The 21140-nt window shown below is 32.8% G+C and overlaps 2 protein-coding genes across 4 annotated transcripts; both read left to right on the top strand.

Moving 5' to 3' along the window:
- The first annotated feature begins 2800 nt into the window (after positions 1 to 2800).
- On the top strand, positions 2801 to 13621 carry LOC148761042 (tropinone reductase homolog At5g06060-like). Of its 3 annotated transcripts, XM_088809996.1 has the most exons (4): positions 11637 to 12268; positions 12394 to 12610; positions 12736 to 12842; positions 13155 to 13621. In XM_088809996.1, the coding sequence occupies exons 2-4, from the start codon at positions 12463 to 12465 to the stop codon at positions 13371 to 13373; spliced, it is 474 nt and encodes a 157-aa protein (XP_088666122.1). In that variant the 5' UTR covers positions 11637 to 12268; positions 12394 to 12462; the 3' UTR covers positions 13374 to 13621. The 3 variants fall into 3 exon arrangements, 2 of the variants coding, with proteins under 2 accessions (XP_088666122.1, XP_088666123.1); XM_088809997.1 differs by having other exon boundaries at positions 11638 to 12610; positions 12736 to 12768; XR_016028409.1 differs by lacking the exons at positions 11637 to 12268; positions 12394 to 12610; positions 12736 to 12842 and adding an exon at positions 2801 to 2944.
- Positions 13622 to 18700: 5079 nt separating this feature from the next.
- On the top strand, positions 18701 to 20529 carry LOC18590622 (tropinone reductase homolog At2g29290-like). Its single transcript, XM_018127017.2, has 5 exons — positions 18701 to 18861; positions 19042 to 19249; positions 19355 to 19571; positions 19694 to 19800; positions 20118 to 20529. Exons 1-5 carry the CDS (start codon positions 18773 to 18775, stop codon positions 20310 to 20312), a joined length of 816 nt encoding a protein of 271 aa, XP_017982506.2. The 5' UTR covers positions 18701 to 18772; the 3' UTR covers positions 20313 to 20529.
- Positions 20530 to 21140: the final 611 nt, after the last annotated feature.

Genomic DNA, 21140 nt, shown 5'->3' with positions numbered 1-21140 from the left:
TTGTACATGACGTGTAACAACCTAACCATAGCGTGTCATATGTTTTTGTACATAGCGTGTAACAACCTAACCATGACATGTCACATGTTTTTGTACATAACGTGTAACATGTTTTTGTACATAGTGTGTAACAACCTAACCATGGTGTGTCACATGTTTTTGTGCATGGCATGTAACAACCTAACTATGACGTGTCACATGTTTTTATACATGGCGTGTCACATGTTATTGTACATGGCGTGTAACATATTTTTGTACATGGTATGTAACATCATGGCTTGTAATTTTATATCTTCATTAAAGGTAGTTTTGTTCAACTTGATTAAAAATAGTTAAAATTATAAAGAGGACTATTTTTGAAAACATCTTCTCTATAAGAGTTGTTTTTATTAATGCCCCAAAAACGAAATGATGCATTTGGCTTTGGCACAGTAGCTACTGCTTCCTAGTTGTTGCTTGTCTTTCTCTTTCTTTTTTCGCTTAATCTGCTAGTCCAAGTATGCAGCTGGTCAATAAAAAAAATTATGAGCTGCTGCACTTGTTTGAATTTAGATTTTCTTTCTGTTGTCTACCATAATGAAACAAAAGCCACAGCTTCTTTCATTTTGGCTATAATTACTCTTCTACAAAATATGTGTGTGTGTCTATATGCGTTGTTGCCATCTGTAGTTGATAATGTCATGATATAAATTAATATTGAATAATTAAATGGCTTATTAGTACATTGCATAAATAAATCCAAAGAGAAATAAGACATTAAGTGAAAATTAGTTAATAGAAAAGAAGTAATGTTTTAGAAAGGGTAGGCTCACGAAAATCCACAATTTTTTAGCCAATGCAATATTGTGGAATTAGAACATACACTAAAACATCTACAAATTAATATCTTTAGGATCAAAAAAATTTATTAATTAATTAAGATATCATTTAATCGATAAATTAATAATTTATTAATTTATCATTAATTAATAAAAAACTAATTTATCAAAGTATTTTTTATTTTTTTAAAATATAGAACTTAACACATGTATTGTATATTGTGATTATATGAATATTACATAATTACTGAATTACGATATATCATTGTTCTATGTATTTCTTTCCAAAACAAGTTATGAGTGTAATTAGTTGTATTAAATAAAAGTCATGAATCTATCCATTTTTGTAACAACCTAAACTCACATTTGATGTCAACTTAATTAATATACTTCATGAACATTAAGTCATACAAAAACATTTATAAAAAGAATATACAATATCACAAATGATAAAATTAAACACAATGGCTTCTCATCTTAAAAGTATAAAGAAATCAACAATGACAAAAGAAATGCATAAAGTATTTTGTGAGTACAACATAGAAAATCCAAATTGCACCTAAAAGCAATTACAATAGTGAGTGTCAAAAAAGTTTAACTTGCAAATAAGTCAAGTAACAATATCAAATATGATTAAGAGGTCTATTTATCAACCAACATTGAAAAAGGTGATGCCAAACAATACAAAATTACAAAATTCCTGAAACTAGAGAAGTTACTCTATGAGTGGTTTGTTTAATATAAAGAAAAGTTATAAATGAGATCCAAAGAGACATCAATTTCAAGAAAAACAAATAGCATTGGGGTCATATTTTACAAAGGCTTCTTAATTAAGTTATATATATATATATATAATTTTGATATATTAGGAGATTATTAATTTATATTTCAAGTGAAACTTATGTGTTTGTGTTTTTTTAAAATGTATTATTTTATAAATTTAGTGAATTATCAATTTACCACATTGATCCTAAGTCGAAATTGAACAAAAACATTATTTATTCGAGTTTATTAATTTATCGATATTAATTTATAGAAATTTTAATATCTAAGTTAACAAAAAAGAGAGATTGGAATTTGATTCACTCTTTCCATCTTCTGAAAGGCTATGAATTATATCCCAGTGAATAGACTACAAATTTTAAATATAACTTGCTCTATAACTCTTGCCTCATAATGTCTGTTGTGCTATAATTGTTAAAATTGTAAAAAAATATGTATACAAATCGGGACCTATTGTGCCTTCTTAATTAGTCGATGCAATGTAAAGATACAAGCCTCTTCATGTGAAAAAAAAAATGATATACTTGTTTGATTTTTTTTGAGTTGAGATTTATATCACGTGGACTTCGAAAGATGTTGAGATGATATGTTTTGTTATTTTTTAATTTAAATAATTATTGAAAAAAATAATTTTAGAATATTTTTTAAAAATTGTGAATTCAAAAGAGTTTTATAAATTCTCCTTTTTGATAGCAAGATGTAAAGTTTCTTGAACATCAAAAGTGTCTTTTTCTAAAAATTGATGATCACATAAAGAAAGAACATCTACCTTCTCTCCTCTCGCCGCCTTTCACGTCATCAGTCCTTATTGAAAACCCTTTTTTCTTCTCCTCTCTTTGCCTTCTATCTTTCTACGCATCTCTCTTTATATATTTTTATGGATTGTGGATTTGCTTTACTTTAAATTATATTCTTTTTGTATATAAAAAATCACATATGATAGATGTATTTTACTCAATAAAAATATGATTTTATTAAATATTAAAATTAAAAAAATATGCCTAAAATAAAATTTTCTTTGTTGACAATAAACCCTTGTTGTCATCTAGGATTGAGAAACAATTCATCTAGAATTGGCTCGAGAATAAATATTTTGCCATGCATTAATTGTGACAGTTGTTCGAAAACGACTTCTCAAATGTTGTCTTTCCCCCCCCCCCCCCCTTTTAATTTCCTATTGAATCTTTTGTCAGCAATAGCCTTTGTGGGAATTAACATATCTCAACTACAAGCCATCAGAGAGAGAAGTAAGAATGGCTCAAGCATATAGCTCTAGGAAGGACAACAGATGGAGTCTTCAAGGCATGACTGCACTTGTTACTGGTGGAAGCAAAGGAATCGAGGTTCTTAATTTTTCTCTCTTCTCTCTCTCTTTCTTTTTTACCATATGCTCTTTACAAGTTTGATGCTACACCTCGTTTCTTGCTGCTTTACCTTTCAATGTTATATAATATACTCGAAATTGGGAGACTCTTCATATATGTTAAGCCATTGACATTTTCTTCCCTTTGAATATATATTTGTTTTCAATGACAAAACTTTTTACGTATGCACAGAACGACACATTCATGAATATAACAAAGCATCCTATGGATTGCGCAAGTTTTTAAAATCTTGAGACAAGTTATGGAGGAAAAACGCAAACAAAATATAAAGAACTTTGCTTCATTGTTTATACATGTTAATTAGATGTGACTTTTTAACTAGGAACGTTTATGAGATGATCTGCATTTGGTGATTGTAGATACTAGATTTTGGTTAATACTGTTACTTTAAAGAATTACGTTACAATATAATGTTGTAAAGAGAACAACTAGAACAAGTGAAGTGCTACTTCACGCAGAATAAGTAAAACAAGTGAAGTGCTACTTCACGTAGAATAAGTAGAACAAGTGAAGCACTACTTCACGCAGAACAACTAGAACAAGTGAAGTGCTACTTAACGTAGAATAACTAGAATAAATAGAACACTACTCCATATGGAACAATTAATACAAGTAGAACAACTACTTCGAATAAAATAATCACTTCATTTGGATGACAGTGAAAGCAACTCGAAACAAATGACAGGGTTCATGGGTTACTTTCATCTTGGGATGTTCCAAAGAGTTTGGCTTGGTGGCTCAGATATGGAGATAGTTAAGAGGTCTTCCTCTTAACCCTTTCCTGAAGTACAACTGTTTCACCCTCTTACCTTATTCTTGTATACTTATTCATGTACAGCTTATTCTCTTGTACCTATTCTCGTACAGCTTCTTCTCTTGTACCTATTCTTGTACACCTATTTTCTATTACCCTTACTTGAGAACAAGTCTTATTACATCCAATTACAGTAACGGTTACTTACATTAATATTCTTCATAATAATGTCATTCATTAAGCGCATTAAAGCCTATTCTTATGTAACCATCACTTTTAGCATTATATATAGAGCCTCACAATTCATTTGGAATGACTCTTCTCTCCCCCTCCAAGCTAACACATTCTCAACTTGAGAGCTTCTCTCTCTAAATTCTCTCTCTAATTATCTTATACTCTTTAAGTCTCTTTAAGTCTCTTCTTATTGTCTTTCACCTACCACAGTACTTAATACTTTAGGAACTGCTTCAATTTTGCTCTCTACCCCCTCTGGCACATCCTTTTACTTGTTTGCAACGCTTCCTCTCCCTATCACAAGAACCCCATTTACATTTTGGTGACTCCATTAGGGAGGAGTGATTGCATTAAGTAAAAGCTTACTAGAAAAACTTTATGTTATTGGAAAAGATGGACAGTTTCTCTGGTAACCAAAATGCATCTATTTCCACCTACATCCAAAAGCTAATGAAAATTATTGAGGCTTCTTAAGAGAGAATGCAAATGTTAGAAGACAACAATAAACGAATGTTGGAGACCATATCTCAACTTGTATCCTTCACTTTCACCATTTTTCAAGCTCAATCTGTACACTTTAATGAGAGTGCACTTCATGAAGTCATTCCTCTAATTACAAACACTAAGGGAAATGAAGGAAATGGAGAAACTATAATTGATGTGGATGTTTAGGGAAGAGTTATTCTTCTCTACTCAAGATAAGGTTAATCTCCTTGATTTGGGAACAGAATATCAAAAGTCTAAAGAAGACCTTATGGAATACATCTAACACTTTAGAGAAAGGGTGATGGATATACAAGAGTCTTATGATAAAAAGGAGTTAGTGACGGTTTGCATTCAAAAAAAAAATGTTTGACGAGTGTAGACTACACTAGCAGAATTTACCTTTTTCAACTTTTGCTACCTTAATGGAAATGGCACAAAGAACCAATAATACGGTTCTCAAACAAAAAGGAGTTACTCGCTTCGATAGAAAGAATACTCCAATAGTGAATGCAATTTAAGGAAGAGGTAGAGAAAGAAAAGATCATTTTCAGAAGGGAATATTCCATAAGAAAATGCAAGTAGAAGAGTTGTTAATTGAGAACAACAGGGTCCAGAACAACCCGCTTCCTGCTCATGTATGATATTTCTATGACTTTAACTCTTCATCGTTTTATGAATTGCAATTTGACATTAAAAAAAATTTCATATTCAGTCGCTAGCTTTATCGCTTATATTTTGGCTGTAATTATATTATACTATTAGTCGCAAGTTTTATCGCTTATTCTTTGACCATAGTTCATCATTCTTACTTCAGCCGCAAGCTTTACCGCTCATATTTTGGCTGTAATGATATTCTTCTTTTGGTCACAAGCTTCATCACTTATTCTTTGACCATAATTTATTATTCACATTCCAGCCGCTAGCTTTATCGCTCATAATTTGGCTGTAATGATGTTATGCTATTGGCCGCTAGCTTTATCACTCATTTCTTGGCCCTAGCTTATTACTCACAAATTGGCCGTAGCTCTTACGCTTACTTATTTTAAGGGTTGAATTAATCTCCTTCATATCAAGTTAGAGTTAATCTCCTTGATATAAAGTTGAGAGTTCCCTTTTGGCCATATGCAATATAAGAAATGTGAATAAATATGCAACAAGCGTATAACATTATTATTATTGCAAAAAAAAAGAAATATGATATATCAATAGTGAAGTACTAGCTCAAATGAGCTTTCAAAAAGAGTAAAGGAAAAGCAAAAGACTAGTCAATTACATACTCCATAGAGAAGAGTTATTATTGGCAAATACATTTAATTATTCTTGTACTTCAACTTCACGTTTTTTCAGTAAAGCTATCTTCGCTGCAGTGTCTTCTAACTCATTCTCCAAAGAAGACTTGTTGAGAAAAATCTTGGCTTTAGATCTACAATCACTGAGACACTCAAGCTTGAATCTAAAGTTACAAGCATCATCGAAATCCTGTAACATCTATTGCAATTCCTCTGGTGAAGTACTCATTAGTGGAGCATGGGAAATGGCTAAAGCTCTACCCAACACTTCCATCATTAAGCAAATGACGTCTACGTTCTTTACAAAGGAGGTACTCCAAAACTTTTCCTTTATATTGAAAACATGCTCCAAGTATGCCACATACTCCAATGAAACTTGAAAACCATGGAAGTCAACATTCTTACCACTTTCTTCAGTATGTGTTACTTGAATGCCAAAAGCACTACTTGCATCTTTATGTTCTGGGACTAGGGAGGAAGAAACATGAAGAGTCATTGGAATAGCTCTAACATCGTCAGTATCAACTCCAACATCATGAATAACCTCAACATTTGGAGTAGCTTCAGCAACAACTTCAACAACAGGAATAATCTCAGTGTCGGAACAACCTCATCTCGAATAGCCTGCGGAGTAAGAACAATCTTAATTAAAAAAAAAAAGGAAGGGAACAACATTAATCAGAATAACATAGTAATATGTTTATACCTAGTTCATGGTAGAGCTCTAAACATGATTTGGAAATAAAACATCAAAATCAATGAAATCATCAAAAGGGGTTGGCTCACCCTCAACTTCAGCTTTATCAACATCAACTAATTCATCATCAGATTCATCACTACGTTCAGAGTCACATGATTCTTCCTCAGTCTTAGCTTCAAAAGTCTCTTCCTCTTCAATCGAGTTAAGTTCTACTCTCGTAGTTGTTTCTCTCTACAAAAAAAAAAGTATGATGAGGAAATGAATTTAAAAAAAAAAAGAAGTAGAAGAAGAAGTAAAGGATGAACTTACTTTTCGATGCACATGTTTTGTTTGATGAGTAAGAGTGCGAGGAGCATCATTTTCTTCTTCATTTACATTTCTTTTCTTTTTGAGAGAAATCAAACGTAAGGATACATCAAAGTTACTTATAGGAGGAGTGTAGAGACAAGCTCTGGAATTAGTCAAAGGCATAATAAAATATCTTCATTCTTCAACACAATTCATCCAATAAGCAAACCATCCAGAAGTGTGAGTACCAACTCTATCAAAAGCTGTGACAGTATAACTCTTAAGTTTATCTAAACGAAGTTGAAGTCCTGCCATGAGGAATGAAGAAACGCAAGAAGAAAAACTGATAGTTGAAGAAGAGTCAGGCAAAGCTGGTTGATCAAACCCAAATTGACGTGCTACTCTAAAAAGAGAATATACCTCAACAGAAAGAATATTTCTATCTCCACCTAAACTGGAACTCTCAATCATAGATGGCAATTGGGAACTGTGAACCCATACACAAAAGTTAATACATTGTGAACTCATTCTTCCAGACTGTAGAAGGTGGCGATCATAATAAATTCTAGGATCACCAAATCCATTTATGGGCCGCACATAAGGTTTGGGATTGAATTCTGTTGTCACATGCATTACTTCAAGAACATTACCTCTCGGGAGTCGATCATGCCATGCCCAAGCTCTGTAGTTGTTCCTGGATAAAGGGTTATTCACAGTAAAATATGCAAAAGGATATGCATTAGGCACGGGAGTGCAAGTACCAAACTTTTCCCATAAGCACATTTGAATGAAGGAAGTATCCACATAAGTCAAAACTTTGTAACGCCCAGCTAACTCAACAGTTTTGAGTTGGAACAAGTCTAATCTCTTATATAGGGATCCTAAATACAGTGGAGCAAGAGGAAAACGTGTTCCCTTAACAATTTTTATTGCTAAATGAACAACTACTGAAGAGATACCATCATCTGGACACCTTGGGAGTTCGTGTCGTGCCAACCAAAAAATTATTAAAGCTACTAGTTCATACTTATGGCCTGGGTACTCAAGAGAACCAATCTCAATTCCCTTAGCATTGAACTTTTTATAAAAAACCCCTATCCAATTGGAGAATCTTGCAACCTTCAAAGTTTTACTCAAACTCCTAAGTAGATTGAAGAACAAGTCTCGAGTACATACCTCTTCTTCAGAAAGCTTAATAGAGTGAAAATCATCCTTTCCTATACAAGGAAGTTCCAAGAGAACACATACATCTTCCAGAGTGAAGGTAAATTCCCCCCATGTAATAATCATAGTATAAGAAAACGTGCTCCACCTTGCAAGAATAGCACGCCACACATCCATCATTTTTTCTCTACGAATATTAAGCTTAGAAGTGACACGTATAGCATCAAGTATCCCAACAGAAGAGAGAAGTTTAACATAAGAAGGATTCTTCAATACCTTAGTTACCCATTCATCCCAACCATGAAGAAATTGAGAATTGGAGCCTAACTTAGTAGCAAAAAGGGGAAACTCACCACGTTCAAACCTGAATTTCAGAATAAATTGTCCTGGAATACCATTTCTTCTATGAGGAGGTGCTTTTGAGCATACACGATTCCAATCATATCCAACAGACTCATAAGGATGTTCGTCAACCTGTCTAGCATGAACCTCTTCCTAAAAACGATCTTTTCCTCTTTCTTTAATAATTTCATCTTTCAAATTTTCAAAAACAGGAGGAACTTCACCACTCTTTTCTATTATAATTTTTTTGGGAACAATTAATTTGGAATCACTATTCTTACTTTTATGTGCAGTGGTTTTCTTCCTTGTTGCAGCCCTTTCAAGCTCACCATAATTGATCTTCGAAAGGACACGCGTCCTAGGCATAGAGGATGATGGAAAAAGTTACCTACAAACATGATTATGGAAAAAGAGATAAGTATACATACTCAATAATTTTTTACTTTTACTTATTTATTATGTATAAAAAAATCACAAATAAAACTTATCAAAATTATAGATTTTGATATTATTTTTTTTATATATGCAATATAAATATATATAATAAATAAGTAAAACTTAAAAAAAATTATAACTTTAAATAAAAATAAAATAATAATTAAAAATTATAAAAAAAATAAAACAATAATAATAACTTACGGCATAAATCGCGAGCTTTAAAAGAAATAGCTCGCGGTATATGCCGCGAGCTCCAATAGAAATAACTTGCGGTAAATCGCGAGGACAAAAGAAAGCTTCAAAACAAAGGTGCCGCACAAGCCACAAGCTTTAGCACCAAAACCAAGTAAAAAATAAATAAAAGCTATGGCGTGTCTTGAGGTTAAAACAAAAGTACTGTTTCCAAAGTTCTCTTCTATACTTGAGTTTATGCCGCAAGTTCTACAGTAACACTAAAACCAAAAACAGTCCTACAAAAGCCAAGTCCTATACATTAAAAAAAAAAAACACAAGAAACGCAGCTTGTGTTGCTAATAAATAAGAGGAGAAACGAAGGTTTGACATGTGCTACCTTTTGTTCATTTATTTACTAATTATTTTAGTTTTTGCCTTTTTATCAAAAGTTGATATGCACTAACTTTTATTTGCTTCTTTCACTTCAACCTTTACTCATTTCTTTTATTCTAATATTTTTTCTATCAAAAACTATACATTACAATAAAATAATAAATTATAACACAAAAGGAAAAAAAAAGAGTCAGCTAAAAAAATATTATTATAAATTTTTAAAAAAATCGTTCAAATTAGAATAGCTCGCGGCATGTACCGCGAGCTCTAATTAAAAGAGCTCGCGGCTCCAAAGTAAAGCCATCTTCTTTATAAAAAAAAAAAAATTTTGGTCTACAGCTTTGCTACTACAAACTGCTCCAAAGTACACTCCCTTTTTATATATATAAAAAAAAACTACTGCAACTTGCAGCTTTGCCGCTACAAACTCCTCCAAAGTAAACCCCCCTCTATATATATATATGCAGCTGGCGGCTTTTGGCTGCCAATAAATTGTTCTAAGTTAAAAACGTGTTCTTTATATAAACAAAAAAAATGATTATTACAACTTGCAGCTTTTTTTTGCCAACAAATAAAAAAAAAAATTTTTGACAAGTTAGTCAGCCTTTGTTTGCTCTTTTTGCTTCAGCATTTATTTACTTCTTTTATTCACTTTTCTAAGGCTACATCAGGTTAACTTTCAATTGAAAAAAAAAAAAAACCCTTAAGCAAAAGCTGCACCAAAACATGATACAAGTCAAAGTCAATTTATATTAAAAAAAAAAGACATGGAGCTTTTGCCAGTTTTTATGCGTCTATTAGTTTATTTCTTTATTCTAGTATTTCTCTCTTTAGTTAACATGCCATTCACTTTATTCTTTTCTTACTTTCTTTATTCTAATATTTCTCTTTCCTATTAAACACTATATGTTAAAATAAAACAATGAACTATACTTCAAAAAAAAATTAAATCAAGAAACGTATTACTCCAAACTGTAAGATTCAAAAACAAACAGAAATCATACCTACCGTGCAACGAGCCAAGTAAATAAAGGATTGAAACAAAGTTAGAGTAACATAAATATTCTTGCTTTGTGATTTTCTTCTATAATTAAAATATTTCATGCATAAATTTTTTTCTCATATTTTAATTAAAAAAAAATCATGTAGGGGGCAATAAGTAAGAAAAATTCAACTAATTAAGTCAATTGATTGAAAACAAAATTAAAATATATATATATAAATAAATAAACAAACTTACTTACTTGAAAAGATTCACAAAAGAATCGACTTTACTCTAAAATTTATTTTGCTTTACTTTGAATATGAATGAAGAAAATTGTTTATAGTAACTTGATATTTATAAGCCACATAGAATCAAGATTTTTATGAAAAAGATATTAAATATTATTGCATAATCAATAAAATATTACAAATAGAATCAAGGTTTTTTATGAAAAAGATATTAAATATTATTGCATAATCAATAAAATATTACAAAAGATATTGAAATTAAAAAAAATGCAATCAAATATTACGAAAGACATTAAATATTATTGCATAATCAATCAAATATTACAAAAAGATATTGACATTACAAAAAAAAATAGTATTACACCATACACAAGATAGTAATATGTTACTACCTAAAGTGTTAATGTCTAAAGTGTTATTGTCTAAAACAATACTACCCAAAGCATTACTGCTCAAAATAATACAGTACAATACATTATAGTATAAAAAAAATTACTTTAAATTAATACATAAGAATTATTTTTAACAATAAATTTTTATGCAAGGGGCAAAATGTAGATACTAGATTTTGGTTAATACTGTTACTCTAAAGAATTAGGTTACAATATAATGTTGTACAGAGAACAACCAGAACAAGTGAAGTGCTACTTCACGCAGAATAAGTAAAACAAGTGAAGTGCTACTTCACGTAGAATAAGTAGAACAAGTGAAGCACTACTTCACGCAGAACAACTAGAACAAGTGAAGTGCTACTTAACGCAGAATAACTAGAATAAATATAACACTACTCCTTATGGAACAATTATTACAAGTAAAACAACTACTTCGAATAGAATAACCACTTCACTTGGATGACAGTGAAAGCAACTCGGAACAAGTGGCAGGGTTCATGGGTTACTTTCATCTTGGGATGTTCCAAAGAGTTTGGCTTGGTGGCTCAGATATGGAGGTAGTTAAAAGGTCTTCCTCTTAACCCTTTTCCTGAAGTACAAGTGTTTCACCCTCTTACCTTGTTCTTGTATACTTATTCATGTACAGCTTATTCTCTTGTACCTATTCTCGTACAGCTTCTTCTCTTGTACCTATTCTTGTACACCTCTTTTCTATTACCCTTACTTGAGAACAAGTCTTATTACATCCAATTACAGTAACGTTTACTTACATTAATATTCTTCATAATAATGTCATTCATTAAGCGCATTAAAGCTTATTCTTATGTAATCGTCACTTTTAGCACTATATATAGAGCCTCACAATTCATTTGGAATGACTCTTCTCTCCCCCTCCAAGCTAACACATTCTCAACTTGAGAGCTTCTCTCTCTAAATTCTCTCTCTAATTATCTTGTACTCTCTAAGTCTCTTTAAGTCTCTTCTTATTGTCTTCCACCTACCACAGTACTTAATACTTTAGGAATTGCTTCAATCTTCCTCTCTGCCGCCTCTGGCACATCCTTTTACTTGTTTGCAATACTTCCTCTCCCTATCACAAGAACCCCCTTTACAGTGATTAGATCATTATATTGGCAAAAATGGAGCTTCTATTTGACTGATCACAAATTAATTAATATTGTAACCAAGTACGCTATCGTAGAAGAATTAGTTGCATTGGGAGCGAGAACACACACGTGCTCACGAAATGAAACTGACCTCAACAAATGCTTACTTGACTGGGAAGCAAAGGGTTTCTAGGTTACTGGTTCAATCTGTGATGTATCATCTCAAGCCCAAAGAGAGAAGCTAATAAGCACTATCTTCTCTGAATTTGGTGGAAAACTCAACATCCTGGTAAGTAAGCATCCATTCTCATTCTTTCTTTTTCTGGTAACTCTCATTCTGCATAATGTCCAGACTCCTGAGTTTTGCTAATGAGACATTTGTGGTTCCAATAATGCCAACTTGGTGTGCTATAGATTAACAATGTGGGAACACTTATTTCAAAGCCGACTCTAGACTTCATCACTAAAGATTTCTCATTGATCATGGGGATCAATTTTGAGTCTACTTACAACTTGTGCCAACTTGCATATCCTCTTTTGAAAGCTTTAGTAGCGAGAAGCATCGTTTTTCTCTCTTCAGTTGTTGGTGTGGTATCAGTAAGTAGTGGATCTTTATATGGAGCAACAACAGGTCTGTGTGTGTGTGTGTGTATGTGTGTATAATTTTCCTGTCAAATTAAACCTATATTGCAAGCACATAGGTGAGTAATTTTATCACTCTTGACTGAATTGAGATTTTCATTCCATTGTCTTCAGGAGCCATGAGCCACCTTGCAAAATGCTTGGCATGTAAGTGGGCAAAGAACAATATAAGAGTCAACTCTGTTGCACCTTTGGTCATTCGAACTCCCCTTGTTGAACTTGTAAAAAATATTCTTTCCCCATACATTTACCGTTTATGTTTATCAGCCTGATCATATCATTCAGAGTAAGTGTAACCAAAACGGATATCCTAAGAGAGTTATAGAATAAATTACAAGAAATGACTATATTGATTGCTAGGATTTTTTTAATAATTAAAAAGTATACAATTTGAGACCATTATGGTAAAAGTTCATATATAAATTTGAAAGGTTACATTAAAGCATGCAAAGTTTTGTTCCTCAAACTATACAATATTTTCAGTGTTGTAAATTAGTAGTATTTATAATTGTTGTCATTCTCCTTGCTTGCAGTACATTCAAAAGTTTTCAGAGACTATCATCTGTCGAACTCCGATGGGATGCATTGGAGAGCCAGAGGAAGTGTCATCCTTGGTGGGATTCCTGTGCCTATTAGCATCCTCTTATATAACAGGGCAGACTTTTTACATCGATGGGGGCATGTCAGTGAATGGCTTCTTCTACCATGAAACCTTAATCGAGAAGAACAGCCAAGCTAGTTCCCAATCTTGAAATGGAGCACAAGGCTTTGCCCAAAAACCAAAACAAGAAAATAAGAAATGAAGTGTTCGGCACCTCAGTTACAGCTCCCTAGCTGTTGCTTGTCTTTCTCTTTCTTTTCCCTCTTAATCTGCCGTCTGAGAATGCAACTTGTCAATGAAAAAAAAATTTGAACTGCGGCACTTGTTTGGATTTGGATTTCATTTCTATTATCTACCAAAATGAAACAAAAGCTGTTGCTTCTTGCATTTTGTCTATAATTACTGTTCTACTATATATATTTTGTTGCCATCTGTAGTTGATAATGCCATGATATAGATTAATATTCAAGAATTAAAAAGCCTATGAGCACATTGGTTGACTAATTCCAAACAAAAATAAGACATTAAGTGAAAATTAGTTAATCGAAGAGACGTAATGTTATAAAAAGCGTAGGCTCACAATTAAGACATGCGGAACTCTAGTGAATAGACTACACATTTTAGAAATGATTTTCTCTCTAACTAGCATCAAACATTTATGACTTTTGTATAATATTTTATTTTCATTCGTGAATTCTAATACGTAGTTTTTAATTTTATTACTTTTTAAAAATATTTTAATTTTATTCATTTCATCAATCAATCGTCATCAACATTAAAAGAAATCTACCACCTTAATATTATGTGGACATCAATATGGATGACTACGTGACATAAATCACAGTCATGTGGATGTCTATGTGACAAAAATATTCTAACCATAAACACTTGAATTTCCATGTGACAGAATTCACCAATTTGAAAATTGTTGTACCAAAGTTGTTTTCATCCGAAAAGTCAGCTACATTAGAGGCAGTTGTTGTAGGCGATTGATGAAAGAATAAATGGAGTGGTGGTAAAGAAGATAAATATGTTGGGAAAATAGTGTATTGAATAAGGTTCAAATATCCCACATTGCTAAGGTACATAAATGTGTAAGTGCTTTAAATATGCAAACTCATTATGGATTTGTTGCAAAGAAGAAAAAGGAGTGGGCACACACGCACACGAGATTGGGCTAAGCTTTGAAAAAATTTAAATTTTTTCTCTTGCGCACAAGTATACACATGGGCTAAGCCCAAGTTAATTTTTATACCTTAGCTTTAATTTTTTTTTTTTTAAGCTTTCTCAACCTTTGAATGAATCAACTCAAACTCCACTAATGTTAACCTATTTTTCTTTTAAGCTTTCTCAACCTTTGAATAAATCAGACTCAAAAACTCTCCTGATTTGGTGCAACGTTCACTTCATCATCTACCTATAAATACAGCCTCCCTACCTCAGTTACAACACACACTAAGCAAGGCTTCTTTTGCTACTCTCCTCTCAAGTTTCTTTGCATACTATTTCTCTGTTTTAATGCCTTTCCTATTGAGTTTTATTTTTTCAGAGAAATCTTTTTGTTGTTCCTGCTATCCCTTACTAGTTTGTGCAAACTATAAGGAATGGTCTGTTGAATCCTGGAGGATAACTGCTACAGTCCTTTTGCACCGAGTCTTGTACTCTGAAAGGGCGACGAAAATTATCCTTAAAGACAGTGATACCTCGCTTCAAACTTTTTACTGTATTTACTTGCTTTATTTTATTTTCATTTGTTTCCTAGAAATTTTTTTCTAACAATATGTTTATGGAATGATGTATTCTCATGAGCCTCTAGTGGAGATAAAGCCCTTCTTTTTCCTTTACCCCATTTGAAATTATGCTTTTGCCCCTTCTATATGCCAAAACAAATGCTTTAAAGTATATACTTAAGCTTTATTTTAAAAGTTTAAAACCGTATGGGGTTGGGCTTAAGTTTCAGCTTGTGACAATTGGTATCAAAGTAAACTCAGATATTCACTAATGTAGGGCCCCATGAGAGATACAAGGATCAAGGTAGACCCAAACTATTGTAAGAGTCCTTCTCCTCTACGGGTAAAAAAGTTGGGCTTAAGTTTCGGCTTGTGACAAGTGGTATCAAAGCAAACTCAGATATTCATTAATGTGGGCTCCCATGAGAGATACAAGGATCAAGGTAGACCCGAACTAGCGTAAAAGTCCCTCTCCTCTACAGGTAAAGAGCCAGTGCAACAAAAGCATTACACAATTAGGTGGGGTAAAATGTCACGAATCTCACATCAATAAGAGATGAGATGGGTCTTGGATATATAAATATGGATCTTACACCACCTATCAGGAATGTCTTTTGGGTTAGGAATAAGGACTCATGATTTATAGACTTACTTAAGTTCTATTTTCAGAGTTTAAGGTCACACGAGGTTGAGCTTAAATTTTGGCCCATGACACCAAGGGGTAATTGACATGTATTTGAATTTAAATTATATTATGCATATACTATTGTGGAAAACCCTTGGCTATGTGTTATATGTTCTAATTTGATCCAAAGTTTTTTACGCTTGCTCAGATCTCATGGGTTTTGCCTGCTGGGCTCATGCGCCAATCACAGTTCCCTAATTTGGATCATGACATTATTAATTAAGTTTATTATCCATTTTCTTAATACATATAAAAAATATTTTATATATTAATATATATATATATATATATATAATTAGTGTGATTTTTTGAGTGGATTGATTCAAAAATTTTAAATCCAAGAACTGACCAAAAAACTAATTAGATCAAACATTTTGGATCAATTGACCCAATGGATCAATTAGACCAAACCATTTTACCTAAATCGCATTTTATTTGAATGGATAATTGATCTGACTTGGTTTGCTCATCCCTACAAGTAGTATAATTATAAATTCAGTGATTGGAGTAAAAACTTTCCTAGGTGATAATTTTTCATATGATTTTTGTCAAACATTTATCTAAACAATAAAAACTTGACCAATGGTTGGTTAATTATTCTGTTATTACTCCTTAAACATGGATGAAAAAAAAATCAACTACCTCCCTAATTGTTGAGTAATTAGTAATGCCTTATGCACCTAAATAATTATGAAGGAGAGCTAATTAAAAGCAAGGTCTAATGGCTATTGGTATTACCAAGCACAATGGGATGTGGACAACTGCATCTTATTCTTTATTGACTATAGCCTTTGTCCATACATTGTGACTGCCGTGTGGAACCAAAACTACTTAAGTGCTGTCCTTTTCCCCCATTTAATTTCCTATGGAATCTTTTGTACCAATGGCGAAAATGGGAAGGCAACAAAAGTATTACACAATTAGGTGGGGTAAAATATCACGGATCTCACATCAATAAGAGATGAGGTGGGTCTTGAATATATAAACATGGATCTTCCACCATCTATTAGGCATGTCTTTTGGGTTGAGAATATGGATTCATGATTTATAAGCTTACTTAAGTTTTATTTTCAGAATTCAAGGTCGCACGAGGTTAAGCTTAAATTCTTGCCCATGACACCAAGGGGTAATTGACATGTATTTGAATTTAAATTATATTATGAATATACAATTGTGGAAAACCCTTGGCTATGTGTTATATGTTCTAATTTGATCCAAAATTTTGTACGCTTGCTAAGATCTCGTGGGTTTTGCCTGCTGGGCTCATGCATCAATGACAGCTCCCCGATTTGGATCGTGACATTATTAATTAAGTTTATTATCCATTTTCTTAATATATATAAAAATATATTTTATATATTAATATATATATAATTAGCGTATTTTTTGAGTGGATTGGTTCAAAAATTTTAAATCCAAGAACTGACCAAAAAACTAATTAGACTAAACATTTTAGATCAATTGACCCAATGAATTAATTAGACCAAACCATTTTACCAAAATTGTATTTGATTTGAGTGGATAATTAATCTGGTTTGGTTTGCTCATCCCTACAGGTAGTATAATTATAAATTCAGTGATTGGAGCAAACACTTTCCAAGGTGATAATTTTTCATATGATTTTTGTCAAACATTTATCTAAACAATACAAACTTGACCAATGGTTGGTTAATTATTCTGTTATTACTCCTTAAACATGGATGAAAAAGAAAATCAACTACCTCCCTAATTGTTGAGTAATTAGTAATGCCTTATGCACCTAAATAATTATGAAGGAGAGCTAATTAAAAGCAAGGTCTAATGGCTATTGGTATTACCAAGCACAATGGGATGTGGACAATTGCATCTAATTCTTTATTGACTATAGCCTTTGTCCATACATTGTGACTGCCGTGTGGAACCAAAACTACTTAAGTGCTGTCCTTTTCCCCCATTTAATTTCCTATGGAATCTTTTGTACCAATGGCGAAAATGGGAAGGCAACAAAAGTATTACACAATTAGGTGAGGTAAAATATCACGGATCTCACATCAATAAGAGATGAGGTGGGTCTTGAATATATAAACATGGATCTTCCACCACCTATTAGGCATGTCTTTTGGGTTGAGAATATGGATTCATGATTTATAAGCTTACTTAAGTTTTATTTTCAGAATTCAAGGTCGCACGAGGTTAAGCTTAAATTTTGGCCCATGACACCAAGGGGTAATTGACATGTATTTGAATTTAAATTATATTATGAATATACAATTGTGGAAAACCCTTGGCTACGTGTTATATGTTCTAATTTGATCCAAAATTTTGTACGCTTGCTAAGATCTCGTGGGTTTTGCCTGCTGGGCTCGTGCATCAATGACAGCTCCCCGATTTGGATCGTGACATTATTAATTAAGTTTATTATCCATTTTCTTAATATATATAAAAATATATTTTATATATTAATATATATATATATATAATTAGCGTATTTTTTGAGTGGATTGGTTCAAAAATTTTAAATCCAAGAACTGACCAAAAAACTAATTAGACTAAACATTTTAGATCAATTGACCCAATGAATTAATTAGACCAAACCATTTTACCAAAATTGTATTTGATTTGAGTGGATAATTAATCTGATTTGGTTTGCTCATCCCTACAGGTAGTATAATTATAAATTCAGTGATTGGAGCAAACACTTTCCTAGGTGATAATTTTTCATATGATTTTTGTCAAACATTTATCTAAACAATAAAAACTTGACCAATGGTTGGTTAATTATTCTGTTATTACTCCTTAAACATGGATGAAAAAGAAAATCAACTACCTCCCTAATTGTTGAGTAATTAGTAATGCCTTATGCACCTAAATAATTATGAAGGAGAGCTAATTAAAAGCAAGGTTAAATGGCTATTGGTATTACCAAGCACAATGGGATATGGACAACGGCATCTTATTCTTTATTGACTATAGCCTTTGTCCATACATTGTGACTGCCGTGTGGAACCAAAACTACTTAACTGCTGTCCTTTTCCCCCATTTAATTTCCTATGGAATCTTTTGTACCAATGGCGAATGTGGGAAGGCAACTATGTGCCACACATAATATATCTCAACTGCAAGCAGACAAAGGAAGAGGCAGACAGAGAAGTAAGAATGGCTGAAGCAGATAGCTCTAGCAAGGATAACAGATGGAGTCTGCATGGCATGACTGCCCTTGTTACTGGTGGAACCAAAGGAATCGGGTTCTTTTTCTCTCTTCCCCCTCTCTTTCTCTTTTGATTCTTGGACTTTTTTACATGAAAATATATAACATTTTTTGTATATTCAAAGACCACAGCCCTTTGTTGCTGCTTTATTCTTGATATTGGGGACTGTTTTGCTCCTTTACCTGCTGTTTGACTGACACCAAGTACTGCAATCAGGCATGCTATCGTAGAGGAACTAGCGGGACTAGGAGCAAGAATTCATACATGCTCCCGAACCGAAACCGAGCTCAACAAGTGCTTACTTGAATGGCAAGCAAAGGGCTTCCAAGTTACTGGTTCAGCCTGTGATGTTTCGTCTAAGGCCCAAAGGGAAAAGCTAATTAACACTGCCTCCTCTGTATTCAACGGGAAACTTGACATCCTGGTGATTATCATCATCCGCTTTCCTACTTCCTTCCAAAATTACTGGCTGTCATAATTTCTTGAGTTTTTGTGAGATTCGTGGTTCTGATGTTTGGTGCGACTGCAGATAAACAATGTGGGAACCGTTTTTGCAAAGCCGATTTCAGAGGAAACGGCTGAAGAAGTTTCATTTCTCATGGGTACCAATTTTGAGTCAGCTCATAACTTGAGCCTACTTGCACATCCTCTTCTGAAAGCTTCAGGGGCAGGAAGCGTTGTGCTTCTCTCTTCAATTGCTGGCCTAATACCACTAAGAACTGCGCCTACATATGGAGCAACCAAAGGTAACTCTCTTGCCTGATATACTACCTCTACTGCATGTATATATACACAAATTCATTTCGAAATTGAAGATTTGACCTTAAATTTTTTGCCATTTCCCTGAATCTCATGTCATCTGTTTCAGGGGCCATGAACCAGCTTGCAAAATACTTAGCATGTGAGTGGGCGGGAGACAATATTAGGGTCAATGCTGTTGCACCTTCAGTGATCAGAACTCCCCTTGTTGAACCTGTAAATAACTTTCCCTACGCTTATCATCATTCAGCATGATCATAATAGGACCTAGCCAGCACGAATATCGTCCAACATAAAAATAAAAGTGATTTGTTTAGAAAAAAGATGAACATGTGGGATCACTTTAGCACCATGACAAGAAGTTAGAAAAAAGCTATTTAGCAGAAGAGGCAACAGGCCAACCTAGCATTAACAGACCAAATGCTACATTGTCCTTGCTAGAAAACTGGGAAAGCTTCGTCAAAGCATAGTTTGCTCCACATTCTCCAATTTTGAAAGAGCTGATTACGATTGTTTTCCGTTCTCCTTTGCAGTTTTTTCATGATGAAAAAGCACTTGAGGCTTTCATCACTAAGATTCCGATGGGACGCACCGGAGAGCCAAAAGAAGTCTCGTCATTGGTGGCATTTCTCTGCCTGCCTGCAGCTTCTTATATAACAGGGCAGATTATTTACGTCGATGGAGGGATCACACTGAACGGCCTCTTCTTCCCATCAAACATAGCTTGAAAGGGAATTGAACACCACCCACCCCACTTCGCAATTTGCTATGTATAAGACTCTTGTAATAAGACACCTTTCAACTAGACGTGTCATGGGTCGGCTAAGGCCAGAGCCTGAGAAGGCTAGTTCAAGCCCATTCATATGCCTGAACTTTGTTTTTATGCCTAAACAAAGAAACCCAGCATGTATGGAACTTTGATCCTCTATTAACCGTATTTGCATATTTTGGGCTTTGTTGAAACGACCAACCAAATCTGAATGGTACCTTGAAAAATGATTCCACACTCATTTCACAGGGCAAGCGCGTACACAAATCTTCTTTTAACTTACTAAACACGTTTTTTGAATTAAAATAACAAGTACTATTAGAATCTACCCAATTTTTCATTAATATATTATTTATGTATTATATTATTTATTTAAAATTTTATATATTTAATAATACTAATGAATTGATTGATTTTTTTTGCAATTTGTAAGAAGTAGCGTCAAAAATTGAATTTTATTAAAAATTTTATATATTAATAATATTTAAATATTATTAAAAAATAAATTTATCATAAAATTATTTATATATTAATATTTAAATATTACATGACAAGATAAAATATTTTCATTCAATAATTAAAGATTTTATTCAAAAAGTCAAAACTTAAACAACTTTCTCTTTTCAAAAATTCAAGTCCTATTCAAGAGACTCAGGTTTTCTCTTCTCAATCCTTAGTTGTGTTTTTCAATCTCTCAAACTAACTCAATTAGACTTCAATTGTTTTTATAATTTTCAATCTAAATTAAATTTTTAAATATTTTATGTCTAAATATTTTTGATTAATT

The sequence above is a fragment of the Theobroma cacao genome, chromosome 9 (genome assembly GCF_053813885.1).
Source record: "Theobroma cacao isolate CCN51 chromosome 9, ASM5381388v1, whole genome shotgun sequence".
Lineage (NCBI taxonomy): Eukaryota > Viridiplantae > Streptophyta > Magnoliopsida > Malvales > Malvaceae > Theobroma > Theobroma cacao.
This window is presented reverse-complemented; position numbering and strand designations above follow the sequence as displayed.